Source organism: Crocodylus siamensis, chromosome 2 (genome assembly GCF_052110815.1).
Source record: "Crocodylus siamensis isolate JL-2025a chromosome 2, ASM5211081v1, whole genome shotgun sequence".
NCBI classification, from domain to species: domain Eukaryota; kingdom Metazoa; phylum Chordata; order Crocodylia; family Crocodylidae; genus Crocodylus; species Crocodylus siamensis.
The window spans coordinates 151938817-151964591 of record NC_143396.1 but is presented as its reverse complement, the minus strand read 5'-3'; the positions used below and the strand labels follow the sequence as shown (position 1 = coordinate 151964591).

Below are 25775 nucleotides of genomic sequence, written 5' to 3'. Positions count from 1 at the left end.
TTATGGGATTCAGTAGATAAACTGGACTATTATCAGCAGTTATATACAAGCATATAGAATGGACCATAAATATACATGGCCTGCATTTTCACAAGTGATTTGTGATTTTGAGTGGTCAGCTGGAGACAGCTTAACAAGGCCTGCTTTTCAGAAAGTACAGTCCATTTGCACACTGAAAATCAAGTTGAACACCTGAAAATCACTAGATGCCTTTGCAAACTGTAAGCCACAACCCTTTACAGAGCAAACTGATACAATTCCCTTCTGCCCTCTCCCACCTTCCTCCAACCTCTAAAACTGAGGTAAGAATAAAAAGACAAGCAGGTTGATGCCAGAGATTATACTAGTTTTGCAAGTAAGGTTTGGGTTACGTTAATAGAGGGAAAGAAAAGTTTGGTACAAGGTCTCGTTTTGCTGGAATCACTCAGCCTCGTACAAATCCTTGCTCTATTGATACAAAACATTTTTAGCCTAGGCTGTGCTGGATTTCAGCGAATTGCAAAATATTTTTTTCATGTAATAAAAACTTTAGAATGATTCAGACTGCCCTTTTAAACATATCAGAAGTCAGCTTCTGACAAGCAGATAGCATCTTAATTTGGAATTTTAGTCTAAGTGTTTTTCCTATACTCCTAGCTCCTTAGCTTAGTGGCAAAATGAGAACATCATTGGCATGTCGTATCGAGAACATCACTTCCAGTAATGCTGGCAGGGAAACTCAATCCTCTTATTACATTTGATAATCAAAGCTACTTTAAAATATTGCTATGAATGATGTAACAGAGAGCCTCAAACTCTCTTCTGCTTTAATGGAGAAAGGGCCCAGGTAGAGCCAGGTTGGGGAAACTGAGAGGGAGAAAGAAGCAGAAGAGCTGACCCAGGGAAACAGCAACTATGAGTGCTTACTGCGGAGTGAGTTGCTCTGCAGCACAACAATAGGATGATGCCTGCATTGGCAGTAGGAAGCCTACTGCAAGTGCTAGTTGCTCCACAGTGAGCTCATCTACACATGCATTTACTCCATCCCAAATTTACTCTGGTGTAAACTACTCCAGATTAAGGGGTTAGGGAGAAGATTTGCACCCAGTTCCCTGCAGCCCTGCAATGGGCCCCTGCTGCCACCAGGAACTCCAGGCTCCCCCTGGGTCCTAGCCCAGGGGCTGGCAGGGAGCACTGGCCCCCGGGGTTGCCTGCTGCTAGGGAGGGTGGGGAACAATGGTCTCAGGGGAGGGGGGGCAGGGACAAGCTCCTGGCCCTGGCTCCCTGATCAAGGGCATAGGGCTTGGGAAGAGTTGCAGGGGAGGGGCAGATCCCATCCCCCTGCCCTGATCCAGCAGTGGGAGCTAGCAACTAGCTGGTTGCTAGCTGCCCCACCAGAAGATTGGGGCAGGAAGCTGGGAAGTACCCCACCCCTGCAGCTCCTTCCAAGCCCTGTACCTCAACTACCCAATTGAGTCACAGGGTTGGGAACTGCACCTGACTGGGACAGTTCCTGGCCAACCCTCGGCTGTGCAAGGAAGTCTGCATGTGGAGCCTGGAGCTGGCTGGGGACTGCCCAAAATGAGAACAGTCCCCAGCCACCTCCAGGCTGTATGTGCTTCCCCGTACAGCCTGGGACTAGCTGGGAACTGTCCTTGTCAGGAGCAAGTCCCAGCCATCTCCAGGCTGGGCAGGGAACGGTCCCCATGCAGTGAGCTCCCAGTCCCCGCTCCGCAACTGCAATTGTGATCATGGAGTGGGAACTCAGGAGCTTGTTCCCAGCCCCTGCTGTGCAATAGCAAAGTGGGCGCTGGGAACAAGCTCCCAACCTATTCCAAGCACTATGTCCACAATTGCAGAGCTGCAGCTGGGAAAAAGCTCCCAGGCCCCACCCTGCGATCGGGGAGTCAGGGCTGAAAGCTCCCTGCTGCCAGGGCAGGGGAACATTGTCTCCACCCAGGCATGCAGGGAGGGGACAGGGGAGTTTGTTTCGCACCCAGCTCTGTAAGTATGAAGCTGGGGGTAGAACAGTTTGGGGAGCTTGTTCCCAGCCCCTGCCCTATGCTTGTGGAGTTGGGTTGGAAGAAGCTCCCCAACCTGTTCCCCCCCAGCTCTGTGCTCATGGAGCTCAGTGGAGAACAAGCTCCCAAGGTCTCACCAGCAGGGAACTCCCAGCACCGGCTTCGTGCCCATGCAGCCACTGCTGGGAGACCCTGAACTTCCAGCCTGAGCTCCGTGGTCACGGGGCTCAGGCTGGAAGACCCTTATAGTTATCCATGGAGCTCAGGCTGGGAGATAAGGATCTCACAACCCCTGACTCCCTAATCATGATGGTGGAGTGGGGGCTGGTAGATAAGGATGTCCCAGCCCCTTCCTGATCGCAGTCTGGGAGCAGTGGGCTTGCAATTCTCTGCTGTTGGGACAGAGGAACACAGTTCTTGCCTGGGCTCCAGTGGCAGAGCTTGCCCCAGCAGCAGACAGCTCCCCAGCTCCCAGGAGCAGATTTTCCTCCCAGTGAGGTGTCTACATGGTGCCTTTAAAAACCCCAGGTAAATTTGCTACTTGCCAAAATGGGGGAGGTTTTCCCTTTTAAAGTGATAGTGTGCTGTTTTCCTTTTTGTTGATGTTGGTGTGCCCAGAAGATAGAGTTTGTGTTATAGTTAGGGTGCTTATCTTTTGGTTATAGTTCATACTGGTTGTTGTGGAAGGGACTGTGAGGGGTATCTTTTAGAGGTCCCATTAGTGGCCTAGAGGCATGTGTGATTTGAGCCTGCTAGGGGCAGGCTTATATCAGGTAGCAAATAAACCATGGAGCAGACCAATTTACTACACAGTAGTAAGCATCAGCATGTGTAGACAGTGATGCTTACTGCACAGTAAATTAGACTACTGCGCAGTAAAGCCTCTAGTATAGATGCGCCTTTTCAATCTAATAAGTATATCAAGGCATGGTAGGTAAGAAAGAGGGAAGAGGGTGTCCTAAAGACAGAGTAGAGCACAGGTTATGGGGCCACCAGGGGGCATCATGGCTATCTCTGGAGCTCAATGATGTTACAATGAACTAATCCAGAGGTTGCCAACCCCGGGGCCATGGCCTGGTACCAAGTGTAAAACAGGGTTGGCTGCCACTCCGCAGTATGCCGGTCACTTCTGGTCCATGGACAGGTCCAGAGTTTGCTGGTCTGTGATCTAAAAAGGTTGGGAACCACTAAACTAGTCAACCAAGGCCATCACATAATATAGAAAAAAACAGATTGCCTCAGAAAGCTGTCTAAAAATGCTATGGGACTGTGAGCCACACTTTAAAACTGCAGGCATTCTAACTGTGCATGGAAAACTGTGTATATGATTGTGCATCTAACTGGCATAAACAGTTACTGTGATTGCACTGTGTGTACAGCCAAATTAAATCCAAAAGTGCTTTTAACATAAAATTAACTACAGGTATGCATAATTTATATGTTATTCTGCTCATGTAAGTAAAATATAGGACTTTTTTTTAAGTAAGCCCTGTTTGTCTTGAAAGGATGGTTAAGTTTCTTTATTGGAAGTCTATTTTGAGCCCTGCAGCAACATAACTACGTTCAGAAAGAGGATTAAAGTTTCAACAGGTTGCAGGTTAACATAACCTTTACAAATTTAGGATTACGAAGCTCTTACAAATACTTTCACCTCTTCTTGAGAAAGGTCCCTGTTAATCAATCAGTCTTACAAACACCTGTGTGCATGGCCACTGCCTCCCTTAGTTTGACTGACACCATTTGCATATCTTTTGTGATAATGTAAGGTAACAAGGACATATAATACTCTTAGTCTGGAAAACCTATCAGAGTCTGGGGAATTCATGCTGAAGCCCCAAAACAAACATGAAACTAAGCACTCCATCCTGCCTCTGAAATCTAGTGCAAAGCTTGGGTGCAGGGCTTGGGCTTTCAGGACCCATTTATTAGTTAACTACTTGGTATAGTTGTGACCTTTGAAAGTTTGCAGGTCGGTTTAGATAACTAATTTAAATATTTGTTGTTGGATAACCTCACTGCTTTTAGTATTAAAGACCTTTCCTCTACTAAGTATAGGCAAGGATGGAGTGAATACTGACGATAATAAGTCACTCCTGGACATTTATCTTAAGTAAAACTGCCAAGAGCTTAAAGGGTTGACACTATACCTATAAATGACAGGGCATATTTATTTTAAAAGAGAAAACAATCAACAGTTTAAGCTGCAATTTTGTCCTCCGCTAACCTGGAGGGCCAAAGTATTGCAAATTACTTACTACATAAAATCCGGTATTGTCTGTTGAACTAGAGAGTCATTATGAACCCATAGGGTACCTGAAAGACTTGATACATATTTGATTTTGGAATGCTGCCTTTAAACTAAAGCAGAATTAAAGAAATATCATAGGAGGGAGTTTTAAAGTGTCCATAAGATGTCCTCATTTTATATGAGCATCTAGATAGATAATAGTACATTTAAGTGGCTGTCAGTAGTAGCATGCCACTCTAAATAGAGCCTTGCCAAAGTGGGCCAAAATGTTATGAGAAGGTACCAGCTTGCTTTTTGAGGAGAATGTTCAATACTGTACCTTACCAACTGGTGCTAGAGGGATGTACTTTATATCCGAGTCTGAATATGAATGTACCTGGAAATACTTTCCATCTGAACTTTTAGAAAACTCCCCATTTCCTGATGTGTGAGAGGTCTTGAACTCTTGGTATTGCTCCAGCAGGAGACGTTTCAAACTTGACACCTCTGTAGGGCTTGGGCCAAATGCTCTGGTTGAATTTCACTTGCTCCAGGGCTTTGTCAGGTCAGGGGTGCCCCAGAATGCACTGTTCCATATCTGTGCCCAGTGATCTCATAACTCATGAGCTCTAAAGACAGCAAACAACTTTAGAAATGGCTATAGTTGCAGAGAGATTGAGATACATTTTATAAAAGGTAAAAAATCCCTGTTGGTGATATGGGAATGGGAATGCATATATTAAATTGGGTTTGTGCAATCTGATTTCACGTTAACCAACATACTTATGCTTCCTATAAGTGCCGTGGAATCTACTTGAACACCGATATGATAAAATGTCCCTGACTGAAAGATCTTGTTTCAAAGCAACATACACAAACAGTAAATCACCAGCCTACAAAGATCAGTGAAAATAAAGATCTCAGAATTAAAAGGAGAGCCAATGTCCCAGGTGAGCAACTCAGTTTTGGCCAAACTTCTTGAAACTTGATTTTACAGTCACCAGTCAGATGACCTAGGAACTGTTCCAGCTCCATTTCTTCTATCCCTTATTCACTCCTTCCCAGTATTGGAAGGAACAGCCCTCACAGAGGAAGGGTCTCTGTGAATTCTCTCTGATTATTTATGTTTTATGTACTGAACAAGTTAAGAAAAAAACATATGAAATAATAAAATGTTGCAAATTAAGAAAAAGATAAGTGCCACTTGGGCACTACAATTCAGGACCCATTCCTATGACCCCCTTTTAAATTCTATTTTTTTACACATTGAAGAAAAATAATAGGTTAAGGTTTGTTCTTTATTTTCTTTTCTCTAAAGAAATATATCATAAACTTCCACTTTCTAGGCAGTTGCTCAGTAATTTTTATTTTATGCCACCCTTCAGTACGAAGCTAACAAGGAAGCCAGTGTTAAGATTATCACTAGTGGGGCAAAACGGAAGTTTTTTCAGGAGGAGGACTAGAGGGCTAAAATCTAGTTAAATGAAACCCCTGACGTAAATGAAAATGGGAAAAGCAGCTCCAGAGTGGCATGGTTCCCATTACCTTGACTCCCCGACTGGGGTACTTTACAGCTTGAGAACCATGTTAACAGAACATAAATGTCTAGTATGAATTGATCCTCCTGTTTGGCTTCAAATAAGATCATTACTTTTGTATTTTACATTTTTAACTTTCATATAAGACTATCTTCAAGCACATAATGTTGAAAACATTGGCAGTTTAAACTGCAAGTGTCCAGGTGTACAAGCCAGTTTAGAATGGTTTAAACCTCCTAACGCATTTCAAAAGCATACCTCAATAATCAAATATTATTTTGAACTGGTTCTCCATGAACCGGTTATGTATTATGTGCGGACACCTCATGACTATTGTCTCGTTGACCCTCTGGGCATCCCATGCTGCACTGCTCCTCATTCCCTGTCCCTCCCACCCCAACCCCCATATGGCAGCTGACTGGTTTGGTACATAGTCAGAACACTACTGCCCCAAACTGTACTGCCTGTACTTGACCACGAGGCTGGGGGTTCTCAGGACAGCACTCTGCTGCTTTTAAAGAGCTGGTCAATTTCCTTCCATTCCTTCCAAGGCTGTATGCATCCCAGGCTTATTTCGGATGGGAGGTGGCCAGGTGGGGAAGGCTAAGTGCCTGGGAGCTGTTGGGGGCTGCCCAAGGACTCCAATTCCACTAATGAAAGGAAAATGACCAGGTCTTTAAAAGCAACAGGGATCTGCCACATAAGCCCCCAGGCACAAAGAAACAGGAGTCCATTCAGCCTAGCATCTCCCCCCCCAACCTGGTCACGACTCCATCCCCTAAAAGCCTGTTTGTGACAAAGTTTCCTTCAAGGCCCACTGTGTCTGAAGCCAGTGGACACACAGGCTGGGAAATTGAAAACATGTACCACACTGTTCCATAACATGGAAAGCAGCACTAGGTCGTGGTGCCCAACTGCAGAGCCCTTGGGATTTCTGGTTTTGGTGAACAAACTAAATTAAGAGGCCTGGTAAATGACCAGAATAAGCTGTGTGCATGTGATGGGTTTGTTGGAACAAAGGAATATGTTGACACAACAGAATATGGACAGTCTGATGACCACTGGGAGACCAACCAATTATGCCTCGGAATGAAGAGTCATCAGATGTATTTCCCCTTCATTCTCCTTTACCTACCAGCCAATTCCTAAAACCAAACCTCTAATTACCGTTTTTTAGCCATCATCAGCCAGCTCCCATGTAGCACATGAAGGAGAGGGGAGAAAGAATTCAAAAGGAGCAATTTCAGAGCAGCAAGGGGACCCCAATGAGGGAACTCAAGGCTACCACGGACAGACGACACATCACCAGCCCATCTCACCTAGCCCACTGGGGATGGAGGGGCTCATCGCTCAACCTCCAGTCTGCTGATATCTGACATTCAAGAAAGAACCTAAGGGTGAAGCTTGTGCAATGGCCAGGTGTACCTTGTCTCTGTGACAGCCCCAGGACTTGTAGATACAGAATCAGGATGGGGAGGGGGTATTTTCTTTATCTTGCTTACATTATTCTTATCTGCTATCACTGCTTGCTTGCTAGCCCTGCACCAAAGCACCCTGTGCCCCCAGCCAGATGGGGCACTGTCTACACGTGCACTGTTACACATGAAAATACTTGTATTTTACAAGACTACCCTGCTGTGGAGTTTATGAGTTTCATGTACCATAACAGGGGCACATATGTAGACACTGAGATGTTTACTGCATAGTTAATTGGTCAACTGCACAGTAAACATCCCATATAGACACACTCACAGAGACTGTTACAGAAAGTAGTCTGTGCACATCTGCATGGGGGGGAAGGGGAAATACATTTTGTTCCTTCTTTCAGAGCCATGCAATGGCTCTTAATTCACTTTGACTCTTATGCGTAAATTCCAACATGGTTAGTAAAAAAAAAAAAAGTTTGTCAGAAATCTATAACCAAAAAATATTAAATAAAAACAGATAAATACAGCAAATATGTTAAGAAAAAATACTGGTATTTAATACTGAGAAAAGAAAAACAACGAAAGAGAAGCAAACGCAAAATGATTCTTGAAAGATTCCCTAAAGTTTTTCCAAACATTTTATAAATACTAGGGGTGCACCAACAGAGATTTTTTTGGTTAACACTGATGGTTGATTTTTAAGGAGCCATATGGGCCAATACCAATCTGATTCTGATATATAGCTGGGCAACATGGAGACCAGCATCAGGCTGATAAGTGTGGTGTGGGGGGCAGATCAAGGCCCCTGTGGTGAGGAAGGAAATGGGGCAGGGGCAGGTGCTTCCCAGCTGGGGTGGGGCAGAGCATGGGGCAGAGCTGCAAGCAGCTCATTTGAGGAGTGCAGGGAGTGGGGGACGGCTCCTGTTGCTGCGCCCACCCCAGAAGGGAATGGGGGGCATGTGTCCCTGAATCTGTGTGCAAAGCAGGGTGGGTTGGGGCTGGGCTATGCTTAAGGTGGGTGGTGGTGACACTGGGAGCGAGGCTACAGGAGGGGGCTGCAGCCACCCCAAAATTTGCCATAGCCCCGCCAAATCCTGAGTGCCACTGCTGCCCAACCCGAGCATAGCCCGGCACAACCCCCCTGTTGAGAGGAACCCAGTGCAGCCCCAGCCCAGCCCACAGTGGCAGCCTGCCCTCACCCCATGCACAGATCTGGGGGCACATGCACCCCTTCCCCCACACCAGACTTACCAGCCCGATGTTGCTCTCCAAGCTGCTGGGCTGTGCTCCTGGCCATGTGCATGCTGCGGCTGCATGCATTCACGGGGCATTTATTGGACACATTATCAGCCACATCAGGCAAAAAAAAGTCAATTGCTGATACTGTTAATTTTCCCTATATCATAATGAATGCAGGAACTTATGATACCTGATGGTGTGTGTTAATCTCAAATGATCAGTTTATGCAGAAATGTACATATACACATGCCCTATATATGTATTTATAAATATAGATGTAACTACATAAGCAATTTCTTGTACTTTGTTGCAAACCCATACCATGTTCAAATAGCATTGTGCGCGAATAATTAATAAAAGTATTGGCCACCATTTTTAAATTTGAATCCTCACATTATAGAAGCTAAATAGCTACAAAAAAAAAAAAAGCTGTCTTCCAGATAACTTGAACACACACACATTAATTTTACGTAGCTTAAATACAGACTGAAGAATTACATTACTACTGTACATTCATTAAGAAAACCCCTTAGACATGATCTGTTCCACAAACCTGCAGGTGCTGTTGACTGAATCTTCAGGACAGTGGTGATGGCACTGACAAGACAGCTTCTTCTGGGGAGGAGCAGAGGCTGTACTCTCACCATCTTCCTTCCTGTTCTCTATGCTTAGCTTGCCAGAACTCCTCAAAGGCATGTTGTCTAGAAAATTGGCTAGAAAAGTAAAGGAAGGAAGAAACATAAGTTTCCACGCTGGATTGCCAGACTCTTGAATACTTCCTCAAAAGTCATTCTTACTGCCCAAAATTTGAGATAATTCTTTGCCTTGTGTGAAGCAAACTATATTAGAAATCCATTAAAGGCTATTTCTTATTAAAATGTGACTCACATTATTCTTCTTGTGTATTGTATTTGTTGAGAACCAATGACTTCAGATCAAATGTGGTAGTGTGGCAAAACTAATATACCGTATTTTTTGGACCATAAGACGCACCTGACCATAAGACGCACCCAGTTTTTATGGCAGGAGAGACTATGTGTGCCGGTGGCAGGCCATTTTTATTGCCGGCTCCCGGCCACCAGCACGGGCGCCGGCTTCCAGTGTAAACAAGCGGCGCATGTCCCGCTCGGGCTCCGCCGCCTCCGCGGGCAAGCTCCGCCCCGTCTCCCTGGGACACGGCATAAACAAGCGGCGGGTGTCCCGCTCGGGCTCCGCCGCCTCCGCGGGCAAGCTCCGCCCCATCTCCCCGGGACACACACCTTCGGACCATAAGACGCACCCTCGTTTTCCCCCCACTTTTGGGGGGGAAAAAGTGCGTCTTATGCTCCGAAAAATACGGTAACTTCAAGCTGAAATCTGATAATCAAACTGGCTTTTTTCCTTGCCATCATTTATAATTTCTTTCCAAACTGGTATCATTACCATTAACGGATTCTAAGTTAAATTTTACCTTTGGTTATACCTTAACATCACCTTGCCCTCAGTTATATTTGTATTCATTGGGATTTGCACAACTGTAATGGAGGACAGGGCCTGGTGCTGTTATGGAAATAAGTTCTTTGCTGGCATTTAGGGAATAAGCAGAATTTAGCTCCATCTCTCAATACTATGCTACCTTTTCAAATACTAACATCAGTGAGACGAGAAGATAGTTAAACAACTCATTTCAATCAAAAAAGCCAGCAGATGTTACTTTGAGGACATACGCTGATCAATATGAAGCCCCAGGAAGTTTGTCAATGCTTTATAAAAGTTGGGGTCTTAGGGTTCTGTCTCCTTGGAGTACAAAGAAGGGGAGGGAGAAGTGTCCAATTATTCACCTTTTTTCAGGACCACTCATGGAAACTTTGACAACCAATGTATATGCAAATCTTAGAAACAAAACTGAGCCTGACACTCATTTTCTCCCTTTTCATTTCACTTCCTTCGAGTAATGTACCTTTAAAGGATCAAAATGCGTGGCCTGGACAGCATGGAAATAACTGACATTTCTTTTTACTATTGTAACCACAGCCTCTAGAAACAATGCACATTTTCTTATTTTTGATTCCTAGCTTCTTTCACGCGCTCAAACTATACTCTCCTCAAGTGCCCAACACTTTTGCAGGTTGCAATGAGGATTGTTTCCCAACCATTGGAACTGTTCTGATGCTGACACTGAAGATTGGGAGACTGCTTCCTCCACTACTCCCTTTAAGGGGAACAGATTGAAGAAGAGACAAGAGTAGTAGGGCTGTGTGAAGCTTTAGTTGCTGATTCGAATCGGAGGAGATTTGGCCTGATTTGGCAGCCAAATCTCCAAACCCGAATCAAATCAGGAGACCCATTAATCTCTCCAGATCAAACTGGAAGCCTCCAATTTGATTTGTAGAAATTCAGGAAGGCTTATATGTTTTTTCTATGTACCTGGAGGTACCAGGCACAGTTTGTGAATGCTGAGATGATGAGGCAGATGGAACGCCCCATGCAAGCGCAGGGGGGTCCCTCATATGCTCAGCATATATACAGTAAACAGTAAACGTTCTGTTATCTGGCATCCTCTGGGAATGGGGGATGCCAGATAACAAAATATGCTGGTTAATTGAGCGGCCCCAGCCGCCACTTTTCCCGCTGTGTCTGGGGCGTCCCTCCGCCCTTCCTACCACATCGCCGACCATACTGCGGGCCCTGTGAGACAGGGAAGTGGGCCCCACACAGCCCTGCGCAGCCTGTTATGCCCCTGGGCCATGGGGGCTCAGGAAAACCAGAAGTGCTGGGGTGGACACTTCCTGTTTCACTTTATCTTACAAGTCAGCATGCCAGTTAGTAGAGCATGCCAGCTTGCAAGATGCCGGATAGTGCAGCTTTTAGTGTACTTAAAAAAAATTTTTTTTTTCCCATCTCAGTGAAACTTGCCCAGGAAATGGCTATAATTAGTTGACACAGTAAAATGGGGTAAAGGGGTCTGCATTTATTAGTTCTGACAAAAGTCAGGCCTTTTTCAGTAAAGATTTTGATAGCCACCGTTCTGGAAAGAAGTCCTTTGGATTTGGGTCAATTATAGCCATAACACACTGAATTCACTAACAATGACTATGAAAGAAAACATACAAACCTGATCATGAAAAGGTATCAATAATACCAATACAATGCATGTCACATGCCAACAAAATGCCACAGAACACACATTGTAGAGCATTTATAATTTTTATTAATGGTCTGTTCACTATCTATAGATCTCCTGAAAATCAGGAGTGTTTCAAAAATCATCACTTCATTAAATATAAATGCTAGATACCTAGGATTAGGGTCTGCTACTCCAGCTCTAACAAGATTATGATATTTTTAAATCCAGTCTATGTACATCAAATTAACATCAACAGATGTTCATTTTTTGGGTCAATGGAACATAGATCTTTAAACTAAGTCCTCTTTCAGCAAGCAGTCATAAAGCAGGTTTTGTGACTATATTACATTGTTAGTCATGGATAGGGAACGAACTATTAAAATTGTTCCAGTCAAAGATTTTCAGAAATCTGGCTCATGGGCCAGCAGAGTTAAATAAAAATATTAATAATAATACTGAGTGAAAATGCTAGGCTCTGTTTTCATTTACCATGACATTTTCTGGATGTAACTGAAAGCTATCCAATATTCCAGCTGGGACTTTTATTTAGGGAAAGGAGAAAGCTAAAATCATAAATTACTAAATCTAGCATAAACAATGGGGAAAGGACACTTAAACATCAGAGTATGTCTGAAGCTATCAAATTTAGACAAGTAAATGCCCTTTTCATGATATATTCAGCTGTATGCCTTTTTCTTGCAAATATCTGAAGACAGACCAATGGGTGGAGACAGCGTTATCGTTATCATATTGGTCAACAGGAATTTGATCTCAAATGGCTTCTGCTGAAATCAAAAATATGAACACAGCAATGATGCACATCCATGGGTCATTAGATGTTCAGTTATGACTAAGACGAGTCATAAAATAGCGTTATGGTTATCGTATTGGTCAACAGGAATTTGATCTCAAATGGCTTCTGCTGAAATCAAAAATATGAACACAGCAATGATGCGCATCCATGGGTCATTAGATGTTCAGTTATGACTAAGACGAGTCATAAAATAGGATTTGAAATCCAAATTATTCTAACTGTCACAGGCACACAAATACAGACTTTTGGTTTGGCCCCAAAGAATAAGGGCAAAACAGAAGCTGAAGTCCAGATCTGGGATTTCCCAAAACTCCAGGGTAGGGATACAGACCTGATCTCTTGTTGTGGATTCAGGTCTAGTTTCAAAATGAAAGGAAAACCAGTGTAGTTTAATAATTGATATGAAATATGCTTAAATTACAGAACAGCGTGTGGGTTAGGATTAAATATCAAAATGTCAAGGCTTCCTCAAAAATTATGACCCTCCCTCTATTCTCTTTTTTTCTCAGCCCCCTAGTTCTTGGTGTCCTGGATGCCTGCTGAAAGAATACTACTCTTAGCTCTAAACAGTGAGTTGCCCAACTCCTGGGTTAAGCCTCTATCTTCATAGCAAGGATGTGGAACATTTTGTGAGTTTTCCTCCTTGCCCCACTCAACTGGAGTTGTGTCAGTACTGCGTTTTTCCCCCCCTCTTCACTTACTTTTTAGGTTAGAAAACTTAGGTAGCACTTATCACTGCACTCTGTAGGATGCAGCGGTCATATAGTATGTATGTCAATACTCCCACTTTGGTGAAAGTATCATGGGTCTTGAAGACTGTTCCAGGAAACTATAGTCTTAGCCTGTGTGGAAGCAGTTAATGATTTTAACTAAGTTGTCTCTTCTAGCTCTCCCATTCCTACTAAGCTGAATATATCTGCACACTAGACACAGCTGCAGTGGGATAATGGTGTTATAAATGGCAGCTGGTTGCATTAATCTAAGAGGTAGCTACCAGGGGCCAAGAGAAGGCCTTCTCAGCAACTGAGACAGAAGCAAGCTTACAGGTGGAGGGGTCAGTGGTGGTGGCGAGGAGGGGAAATCCATTCGGAGAGATACAGGGAAAGCTCTTGAAAGCAGAGGTAACAGAGACAGAGGGAAATGCAAGTTTGTGCAAAAAAGGGAGAAAGGATGGATGAAACAAAGGAGGGGGCTGGGAGGAATATAAGAGGAGGATTTAATTTTATGAGCAGATTACTCAAACTAATTGGGACTGTGGGGGACTACAAGAGGATTTCATATGCATTTTGATAAATTTTAATTATACATAATTTTCTCTGCCTTTTCTAATAAGGTAGCTAAACTTTACCACAATGTACTTACGCTTTTCCACTGTATGCAAGAGAGTAACAGGCCACCATGCCTCCAGCGCCCTTAGCCTATTTGAAGAATTGCCCCTGACGATTTTTTTCATGTGTCAGCAACAAGGCTTTGGCTACTCCAACGTCTCATCGTGTGTGCACTGGTATTTGGAAAGCTCTGAAGCCCACCATCGGACAACCCAAGTTGATCTTTGTGAGTATGGGAAGGGGTCATCACAAAAATCCAGAGGCCGAGAGAGTGACAGCTGGAAACTATGCTATGGAACACCAGTAGAAAGGGAGAATTGACAAAAAGAATGACCAAAACCCTCCTCTTCAGATGCCAACTACCAAATCCTTCTATGCTCCTTAGAAGTTGGCTTTTTTATTTCAGCTTCTCTCTTATGTTGAACTTTTCTGTATCCCCCAAAGACAAGCCCTCCAGGCTCCATGCACATAATTTCCCACACATACACATGTGACATACTTGCATCAATCTGTCTCTCTTCCCTAGAGAGGAGTTTAGGAAAGCATCATAGCAGCCTACTTAAAAAAATCCTACATGTGGGACTACATATCAAGTAGTCTGTAATTAGTCTTAGAAAATATTAAGTTTGGATTTAAAATACTGTTGTTGCCTTCTTTTGATTTGAAAGCCCTAGAGAATGAAGTGCCCTGGGTACAGAAAAGAAGCATCACCCATAAAAACTGCTCTGTACTAACCCACCAATATTGCTACATTTGATGTACAGGAATCATCTTTTAATTTGTATTTAATCCTCAGGCTCTCTCCTGAGATTGCAAATAAGGATTTTTGCTCCTTCTGTAGAAGCAGTGATGTGATGTGGACAAGAATTTCTTCACCACAATCTGGACAAAAACCAACAACTCATTTCACTGAGATCAACAGCCATTAAATGGTAACACCCTTTTGGGCACTGCTCTGATTCAAACAAGTCTGGTAATGTAAGAGATGAAAAGCTCTATAGTTTCTTACCAGGTTCCAATACCCAAGCCATGAAGTTCCCCAGGAAGGAGTAATTAGTAACAGTTTTCACACAAGATCATGGTTTCAGGACCACATAAGTTAAAACAAAAAACAAAAAAACACAACAGATTTTCAGTGACATTGTATTGGTTTCTGCTGAGGGCAAAACTCGGCTTTGTTCTATACTGAATCTCAATGGCTGAAAGCAAGTACATAAATCATTTAATACTTGAGTGAGGATACTTCTCATGCATCTTTCTAGGAAGGGACCCAGAATATCCCTAATTACCATAATGTCATCCATGTTAATTTTGCCATTATACTGTCATTGCTTTTGCCAGCCTGAACACTGGTTAATTAAGCACAGTATTCTCTAGCACCAGCCAGTATTTGATGCTCTAGAAGAGGTATCTCTAGACAGTTTTGCAATAACGTACACGGTGTAATAATGCATTAGACAGAGAATAAGAATATTTATGAAGAGGTACCTGAATATTTATAAGAAATAAAAACTTGAAATCTGCAATTTTGTATCAGAATGTACAATGTAGTCAAGTTGAAGGGTTCAGTAAAAAACAAAACACAAGTTCTTTTGAGTTGTCTACAAACCACACTTGTCCATTGATCTACTGTGTTATCTTTAGCTGCACTGGTATCAAACATCTATGGATAATAAAACATGAAATAAAGTAACATCACTTCCTATATTGTCATACACAAGCATGAACTATGGATAGATAGTATCTCAACAGGCTGCAATTACAGCACATATATGATTGTTTTATGGGAAAGGGAAATAGTAAACTGCTAACTCCTATTTTACAATCAAACAAAAGAATTTCCACAAGATATTTTCTGGCAAATAATCAACATGAAAATGTAGCACACTTAAAGTTATAATAAATTGTGCTTCAACTCAGATTGGTCTACTGAAAAAAAAACACCCAAGAAGTAAGAATAAAAATATAGCTTTTGTTGGTGATGGCCATATGTTAAAGAAGAAAACCTGAATGACAACAAAAATTCCCATCATCCAATTATCAATGTTACCATAAAACTAAAAAAGGTTGCGTGCCGTTTGTACAATATTATTACTTCAATATTATCATCAACATTAGAGTGATCCAAATTCAGCTGACATCATATTTTGCTTGACAATAAATTTAATCTGGTACACATCTGAGGAATACTGATGTGCTTGAATACTGAAGGAAATGTGGTATTATAGGTTTAATACTATGTATGCTATATTTTGTTTTCAAGGTTCTTGTAGCTGTATTGGGCACCAGATTTTGCAGTCCTTGCTAGGTTAAAATTCTCACTGAAATAATTGAGTATAGATTTTTCTCCCTTTGTAGATTTAAATGTGTTTATTTAAAAAAGTCATGACAAACATGCATTCTGAAGTGCTTAATAGTCAAGGTATCTAATATCTTTTATAGAGGTATAAAAATACAAAAATCATATTATAAAGAAATATTTCCAGCCCCTATTTACCCAAGTGTAAGAGGACCCTGATTATATGATGATTCCCACCCCCCAATAATTATATGATATATATGGAAATTTTATATATTTGTTATAATTTTCCAGGTATAGAATTTAATTATTGGAGGTCTGCCTTGAACCTTTCCCACTCCCCCTGCTAAGCAGGGAAAATAAATCTTGAGGGTCAGGTAGCTTCCTTGCCCACTGGCCCCCACAACTTCTTCCTGCTACAGCTCCTTTGCCTTTCTTACTGTCAGATCCTGCTCTCCCTGGGCACATAGAAGTGAGAAGCAAATTTGAAAACAATGACCTAGGAATAAACATACCTATAGTAACTTACATATAAGGAAGTTACTAAAAGTACCCATAGACTTCGTTCATCCAGAATTTGATGCAGGGAGTGGGCATGGGGGGTGCACCCTGCCCCACGGATATATGCTGCTGCCAGCAGGCTCTGCCTGCACACCCCCCACACTGGCTCCCTATGCACCCTGAGTCCCATGGCTGCAGCTGGCAGGCAATCACTGCACGGGGGGGCCTGGCACATGGCTGCAAGGTGCTGTGTGGGAAGCAGAGGGCATGCCCCTCCCTCCCCCCATGGCCACATGCTGCAACCAGTAGGTGCTGCCCATGCACCCTATGTCCTCACCCACTCCCTGTGTGGCACCCTGTGGCTGTGCACCACCCCACCCTGCAGGGCTAAAAGCCATGCACCTCCCCTCCCCTCCCCCCTATGCAGTAAAGCACAACTTGATCTCCACTGCCTCCGCCTCCATCTCACCTGTGTGTCTGTCAATAAGGCTCTGAGCAACATATGCACAGTTAGCCCAGAGCATTACGGACAGACAGACAAACAGCTGGAAGTGCAATGGCTTTTGTTATTAGAATATTTTTTATATATTTTTTTCAAAAAAATAAAAACGTGTACTAAGTATATACAATATTTACACCTTTATATTTTTTATAAATATTATTTAATGATATATAAAATATATATATTTAAAAATTTAAAAAATCATATTATATGCAATATCTACACCTTTCTGTCTCCTAACCAACACAGTTCACTTGACAGTCTGTAATATACAGTTAACCATCATCATCCTCATGACAATAACTGCAACCACACACCAACGTGCTGGTTGGCATCTTCTTCAATTACTACAACCGCACAAAACTGACTATGTCCCTTACCCTCTCCTCCACCCCCACAACCCCTCTGTTTCTTTCCCTGGTCCATAGTCCACATCATCTTTGTCATCCTCTTCCTCCTTACTGTCCTAACCACTCTCCCCCTCTTTGTTGCCATCACTGTCCTCCTCCCCATCTTCACTGTTGCCCGCACTTTCGCTGGTGGTCTTGTTTTTGAACACACTGTGCCATTCTTTCCTCTTCCATGCATATTCTGCCATCTTCTCCTCATCATTTTCTTCCAGTGTGCCTGTAGCTCACTATGCATGACATTAGTCCAAAGCCAAAAGACTCATAATTTACTCAGTTCATTGGACTGGGCCCCACCAGAGTCAACAGCATTTCAAGCCATGGTGACCTCACAGGTCAATATGTGTGTGTACTCCAGATACCCCCTACAAAGGATCCATGTGCTAATTAGTCCCCCACTCATGACGAACCAGGTGCTTTTGTCACATGTACTGGTATCCTTCAAACTTCTATGAGAAGATAAGGCACAAAGCAACCTTGTTTGGCTGAGAGAGGCAGGTGAAACTAGGATTCTGGGTGAATTGTTTGGAGCTCTGTTTGGTTATGTTTGCCAGACATTTAAGGCTGGTTACTAAACAGGAATCATTGGAAATGGGAAAGAAAGGTGTAGCTTAGCTGTGGGAGTGAAGAGGAAGTCAGTATGTACTCAATGTAGTGGTTTACCATGACTTGGAAAAGAATGAGTGCTGAGGGGGACAGCACAATAACCACTACCATATATCTTATTCAGACAGATTACTCTATCCTGTCCTCATGGCAGGTTCCCATCAGTATGTTGTCACACACATGGGCCATGTATTTTATAGTATTGCTCAGTGTTGGCTCAGTTTAATCAGCTTCATACTTGGTTTCCATTACTGAGCACGTATTGCTTTTTCCAGCAGTTTAATAATAGATAAAATATTCAGTGAAGTTTCCTTGTATGCAAATGTAAAACAAGAGGCTTTTTCCATCCATGTTGTTTGGGAGTAAAAAAGCCTTGTCTTATATTTGAGTAAATATGGTATAAACTGGTAGCAAAAACTTGAAAATGTACTTTTTTGCAATACAGAATTTATATATTTTTTGTGTTACTCTTATTTTTGTGTTACTTTTACATTTGTTTAGAAAAAGAAAAGCCACAAAGTAATTTCAGTCTTCTTTAGGAAGGCACAATTGGCAAATCTTTCTGATACTGTTGGTATTCCTGACACAGCTGCAATGGAGCCACACAGAGAAGAACCTTTATCTCCCTGCTGCATACTATACAACACAAAGCATAAAACTGAAATGGTCTTACATATTATTTACTATTTACCACTACCTTGATTTTTTTTTCCATTTGGGAAAAGGCAGGAAGGAGGACCCACTCACTGCTATCACTACTAGACACAAGGGGAGCTTAAGAATGCTCCTTCCTGCTCCATTTGTGCAGGTGCTAGGCTTCACCAGTGAGAGTGGCAGTGGCAGGCAGGTCCCTCTTTTTCTATCCCTGCTCCCTAACTGGTTGTCTCTCCCCCATGGCCCCTGCTGGCCCAAGGACTCCAGCCATGCCTTGTCCCAGGCCCCATGATCTGAGAGGCAGTGATGGTGGCATCTATTGCAGCTCCCTTTCCTTAATCCTGGATCTGCCACAGACTACAGTAACTAAGTCTCATCCTATTCCACCCTCTGCAAGATTCTCACAAATAGTTAAATCCTTCTCCTGAACCATGCTTTGTTACTACATACATTGACATATTTTCAGGGACATAAGCAGAGTGGAATAGCACAACACTTAGGGTGAAGCTACACATTACCCTTAGACCATACTAAACCTATGGAATGTTAGAACGTGCTGTAAGCAGTTCCATGTTAAGGGTTAATGTTGTTTACTGCCTGCACAGCTCTTGCCATGAGAGGCCTGGTAAGCAAGGATGTGGCTAAAAGCCAGGACACCTGGGCTCTAGTTCTGCTCTGGGTGAGGGGCTGAGATCAGTGCATCCTAGGATGCTGGAGGACTGCAAATGCCTAGTTTTATCTCTGTGGAGCAGGCTGAAGTTATTCAGACATAAGCTAGGTAGCACAGCCCTGAGTCAACCCTTGCTTGAAGTGGCATAACTCTGAAATGCTCAAAGGGCACTAAGAACAAGTTAATTAACTTTAAGGTGCAGATGCTCGTATTTTAAGTGCCTTTAGTAGGGTCTAAGTGTAATGTATAACTTCAACCTTTGGTGTTTAAATCCACTTAGCACTTGATAGGTGGATTAGGATCTGGCCTTATATCTCGTAGACTCTCTTTTACAAATCAGCTCTCCTCAGCAAAAGTGTTCTCAAAAGTATGTTTAAGGGAACATATTATAAATCAGAAATGATACTCCTGAGGGTTATCCTATGACTTATATCACATTTCAGGCACATAAATATCTAGAGTCAAATAACTTGATGACTTGCACCTTGCACTGTATTCACCAGACTGCCTCAAATAGATAGCTAAACATAGCTTGGTTAAATTACTTCATATTATTTTGTATATAAATATTTATATTTCCTTGATAAGATAGCTTCATAAGAAAATCAGGCCCCTTAGAATGTACAATGTAAGAGAATATTATCTAATGTACTAATTCAACATACTTCCTAATTATATTATAAAAATGTGAAGTCTCCCATATACTGAAGGACATATAACAGAAACTTCACAGTGGAACACAGCGTCAGTCCTTCTCCAGCATTCTGTCTCCCAAAGCAACCAATAATTGATACTTCATGTAACCCATAAAACTTCATAATGCAACCGCCTGTGCAGCACTACACAGTGCCCAAATATACTTAGAAATAAGTATGCTTTCACAAGAGCTACAGTGTTCTTTATCCATAGAAACTATCTTCATAGATTTCACAGACATTAGGGCTGGAAGGAACCTCAGAAGATCATCGAGTCCAGCCCCCTGCCCCAAGGGCAGGAAGTCCACTAGGGTCAAAGGATCCCAGCAAGATAAGTATCCAAATGCTTCTTAAAGCAGTTCAGAGTAGGTGCTTGCACCACCTCCGGAGGGAGCCTATTCCAGGCCTTGGGGCTCAGACAGTAAAGAAGTTTTTCCTTAGGTCCAGCCTAAAATGGTCTTGGAGGAGTTCATGACTGTTGGACCTTGACATTCCTTGGGGTGCTCAGACATTCTCCCAGATCCTGATGCACACCCCTTATCTACTTATAGGCTGCCACTAGGTCACCCCTGAACCTGCGCTTTTCCAGGCTGAAGTCCCATCGCTCTCAGCCTCTCTTCATAAGGCCTATTCTCTTGTCCTCTGATCATACGCATGGCTCTCTCCTGGACTCTCTCAAGCTTCTCCACATACTTCTTGAATTGTAGAGCCCAGAATTGGATGCAGTACTCTACCTACAGCCTCACCAAGGCCGAGTACAATGGGAAGATGATATGCTGGGATTTACTTGAGAAGCATCTATGGATGGAAGCCAGAGTTGTATTTGCTTTACCAGCTGCAACATCACATTGCTCTTTGATGATTTTTTCAATGAATTCTGTTTGTATTCTCGTTTCTTCATATTCTAGCCTCAGCTCCCATTCCTAATCAGTTAATCCTGGGCAACACAATATCTGTTTCCAGCTTCTTTGGAGCTGCACTAGTCCATAGTACTTTTACTTCCATCCCCCAAAATATTATCCCAAGATGTAGATGAAGAAAAATGTGTTCAACCTGTAGCTACGTGTGTGGGAGATAATCTTTTTGTCTGAAAAGATGATTCTCCCACAGAAATTATCAATTTTCCTTCAGAATATGTATCAGCATTTCCACCTCGCTTCACTGAGGAGGAAGCTCTTCTCAGCCAGAATGGATGAGCTGCTTGACCGGGCTTTAAACTAAGCCTGCCAAGGGATGGGTGGACAACCACCAAAGCAAGCCTGTTAGGCAATACCTACAAAACCAACAGGTCAGGGCACCCAAGGATTCCACTCCTACTCCAGCCCTGGAACAGTGTCCTTCTGGGAAGGTCGTGCATGGATGAGCTCTACCTGGCCAAAGAAGTCTATGGATCAACAAGAGGTAAAGCACTGCTGGACCTGGTACTGGAGTACTGAGTCCAGTTTTGGGCTCCACAATTCAAAAAGGATGTGGAGAAGCTTGAGAGAATCCAGAGAAGATCCATGCGCATGAACAGAAGTCAGGAAAACAGACCTTATGACGACAAGTTGAGAGCAATGGGGCTCTTTAGCCTGGAAAAGCGCAGGCTCAGGGGTGATCTGATGGCCATCTATAAGTTTATCAGGGGTGACTACCAGGATCTGGGGGAATGTTTGTTCACCAGAGTGCCTCAAGGGATGATGAGGTTGAATGGTCACAAACTACTACAAGACATAAGGCTGGACATAAGGAAGAATTTCTTTACTATCCGAGTCCCCAAGATCTAGAACAGCCTGCCATCAGAGGTGGTTCAAGCACCTACATTGAACACCTTCAAGAACAAACTGGATGCTTATCTTGCTGGGATCCTATGACCTCAGCTGACTTCCTGCCCTTTGGGCGGGGGGGGTGGACTCGCTCTTCCGAGGTCCCTTCCAGCCCTAATGTCTGTGAATCTATGAATCTAAAGGGGATGATCTAGTCAGCAACCTAAAAATCAAAGGAACTCTGGGAGACAGTGACCACGAACTAATCACTTTTACTATCCATCACAAAGCTTTCAAGTCAGTCAGCAATGCAGAAGTCTTCAGCTTCAGGAAAGCCAACTCTGATAAGCTAAGGAGGCTTGTTGTCCGGCCCTAAGGGGCCATGACTCAACAGGGAGAAGAGTGTAAGAGGAGTGGTCAGTCCTTCAGGGAGCAATCCTGAAAGCACAAGGGATGTCCATCCCATCAAAGAGGAAAGGTAGCAAAAAGGCACAGCAACCCCCTTGGCTCAGTAGGGAACTCATGGACTTCCTATGCCAAAAAAGAGAGGCTTATAAAGGATGGAAGATGGGAATCAGCACAAAGGAGGAGTACTCTGAACTGGTCTGTACCTGTAGACAGTGAACCAGGAAAGCCAAGGCTGCAACCAAACTCCACCTGGCTACACGTATCAAGGTTAATAACAGTCCTTTTTCAGATATGTGGGGAGTCAGAAGAAAAACAAGGGTAACGTTGGACCCCTGCTAAACCCAATGGGACAACTGAAAACTGACAGCCAGGAAAAAGCCAACCTGCTTAATGGGTATTTCATGTCGGTTTTTCATCAACCCAAAGGGACCATGCTGCCTAGCATGATGCGGGATGGCCAGGGTGAGGGTGAATTTATACCCAGCATTGGTGTAGACCTTTTAAAGGAACACCTTGAGAGGCAGAACACATTCAAGTTAGCGGATCCTGACAGATTGTCCAATGTCGTGCCCATCTTCAAGAAAGGAAGGAAAGTAGATCCAGGGAACTACAGGCCACTCACCTTGACCTTAGTCTCTGGAAAGATTCTAGAATGGGATTAGGAATGGGAGCTGAGGCTAGAATATGAAGAAACAAGAATACAAACAGAATTCAGAAGTTAAACTGCACGTGTGCAGAAGTTATACTCTTCAGGGGTTATTATGCTCTTATTTTAGCTTTCCAAAGAAGACTCAAGTCAAAGCTCAAAGTTGTAGTTATTTCTATTTTCAGGTTGTAACTCTTAATACTATTCAATGTGCACTTTAAGGGTCACACAGCAAACACTAAATGTTACCATCTCTACATTAAATAAATATCACTACAAGCAGCAATCTGAAGACTTTCCTGAACATCAGCAAGTGAAGAAAATATGGACTGAGAAACAATGAAACCTGATGCTCTCACTACTAAATTATTCTTTGATATCTGACCTTTAGAAAGCCATCAAAGATTGCAATAAGCACATCATAGCTTTTTACTGATTATCATTTCAGATGATGATATGCAGATTGGCAATGGCATTAATAGAATGGCATTTAAGTGTAAAAGTAATATAGGACTTGTAATCTTTGCTCTTTTTAGATACAAGTTATAAATTGTCATTGCTCCACTTCCCTTTTCCAATGAAAAGTGATCTAGAAGCATCTCACTAATTAGTGGTCAAGATAAAACACTGCCTACAGAGCCAAAATTTTAAAAATATCAACTTGAGTTTATTCCAGACAGCACAGGCTACAGCTGCATATTAAAATATATTTAGGAAATAAATATGCCAAGCTTGCAAACACTGTGCCAAAATTATTCATAACTACCAGAACCCTTCTATCCAACTTTGTTTTGGCTGTTCATGCCTAGAACTAACACAGCATCAGTACAATCTGCACAGTAAACTAGATTTTTATTTTTTCAGTTGTAGGACACCTTATCCTTTGGAAAGACAAATTTTCAAGTGAGCTCCGACCCACTGAAATTAACATATGCAAAATGTATTTGCAAAACTGCCCAAGGGCACAAAGTTTCCATGTTTTTCCCCCTCGTGCAAATGGTTATATACAGATAATCATCATTACAGATTTGCAGGATTTATATATTCATCAGAAACCTTGTGGTTTCCATCACTCTCCCTTTTTCTTGTGACTACATGTCCATTGAGTGGACAGAAAAGATAGTATCACCAGAAAACACCAATTCAGTTGCTAAGGCATTATTTCATGGAAATTGATACCCAGCACCCAAAACACTCATGGACTTTTGTGACACACTCAAGTTCCCAGATGTCACTGAATGAACTACTCAGCTAACCAGAATAATTTTACTGCCCTGAGGCAAATGCCACTCTACCAGGTCACCAGGCCAACTAGCCAGTCAGTATTTTAAGTAACTGAAAAAGTGACAGTTTAAATTCTTGTACTGTTTAGCTGCCAAAGTAGGAAGTAAACTGAACTGACTATTGCTTCTGTTGGACTAACCACACGCATGATGAAAGGGAAGTTGAACTACATGTGAAGAGAACCATTGAGTTAGTTGGTAAATATTCAGGTTCAAAATATATTTCCTGAAAACACTGTTGAATTCAAGAGAAAGTGCTATTCTCTTACTCAATTTGACAGGAAGCAAGTAAACATCATGTTTCAACTGTGGGGAATCTTCTCTATTACACACCAAAATTAATTGCATGCACGAAACAACAGTCAGTCTTAACCACAGATAGCAGGGGCATGATTTGCGAGAAGTGTTCAAGTAGTCTAAAAGCATTTCTGTGTTTGAAAAGCTTGCTCCAAATGGTTGCTCGGCTGTGCTGGAGTAGAAGCACATTCTCTTCTGATCTACATCTTCTGATAATAATGTCAGGGAATCAACTAGTCCTTTTGGCAGACTGCCAAATTTGGTTCTGGCTTTATTCAGCAGAGGATGCTGTATCAATTGTCTGTTTCACAGATTTTTTTTAACCAATGGGGATAAGTCTTTTAAGGTATACAATGCAACAGCATTTTTACTCTAGGAGCTTACGATGGAAAAAGCAAGTTACAAAGGCATTTTTAAAAAACCCATAAAACAGTCTATACAAAATAAAGCATAAAACTGTTTTGAAAGGACACTGCTAAGGGTCAAAAGGAATACTTAGTACCAAAGTTTACATGGATTAAATTTATTCTATTTTGCAGGACACAGTGGACTAAGTATAAAGCCCCGTGTTTTCTAAAAAAAATGTCAATGCCTGCAGCTTCTTTGGAATATAAATATTCCTAACATTTGGAATATAATGCACTGCATAAGAACCAAAAAGTGAAATATTTCATAAAATGCTTAATGTATATGTGCCTAAGCTGAATCGCCTATAACAAATATACCCACCTACAACATGGGCATATTTACATTCACCTATTTCAGAGCGCCTAGAGAAGCCTAATTCACTAGACAGTTATCCAGTTCTAAGAACTACGCGGTAAATATTTCAGTTTCCAGAACTGTTAACTGAGATTTTATCAATGACCAAACGGAAAAATAAAGGGAAAAACATTTACCAAAAACCATATCAAACAACCTGGCCAAAAGAACCGGAGATATGGTAGGATAATTGACTCTGTGTTATTTATCAGAATTTATACAATACGGGTGTGTCTACATGTGCAATTAATCCATACAAATAAACTCGCTCCCATACAAACTGCTCCCAGATGTGCCATTTGAACATGCACCCAGAAGCAAAAATCTCTGGAACATATTGCTCCAGAGTTTATTCATGGGCAGCACGTGGAGCTCGGTCGGAGCAGTCTGAGTTGGCAGGGGGCATGAAGGCTCAGCCTACCAGCCAGGGCTGCTACAACCAAGCTCCAGATGCTGCAGAGGAGCTGGCTGGAGTACAAGGGTGTTTCAGTGCAGTTGTAGCTGGCAGGCAGCCCCCAGCCTTGTGCCTCAGCCAGCCCCATCACCATCTATATGTGCGCTATGGCACACAAAACACCACTGAAGAGTACTACTTGTGTTTAGCCGGACTGCCTGGCGATG

The 25775-nt window shown here is 42.6% G+C and overlaps 1 protein-coding gene across 8 annotated transcripts in view; it reads right to left on the bottom strand.

Moving 5' to 3' along the window:
• Window positions 1–25775, bottom strand: part of BMPR1B (bone morphogenetic protein receptor type 1B) — a 495158-nt gene that overhangs the window by 49629 nt on the left and 419754 nt on the right. For all 8 annotated transcript variants that reach the window (XM_090037100.1, XM_090037099.1, XM_090037106.1 and 5 more), the window contains one exon: window positions 8985–9144. In XM_090037100.1, coding sequence (XP_089893226.1) covers window positions 8985–9144 — 160 coding nt within the window. The remainder of the gene's footprint in view (window positions 1–8984; window positions 9145–25775) is intronic.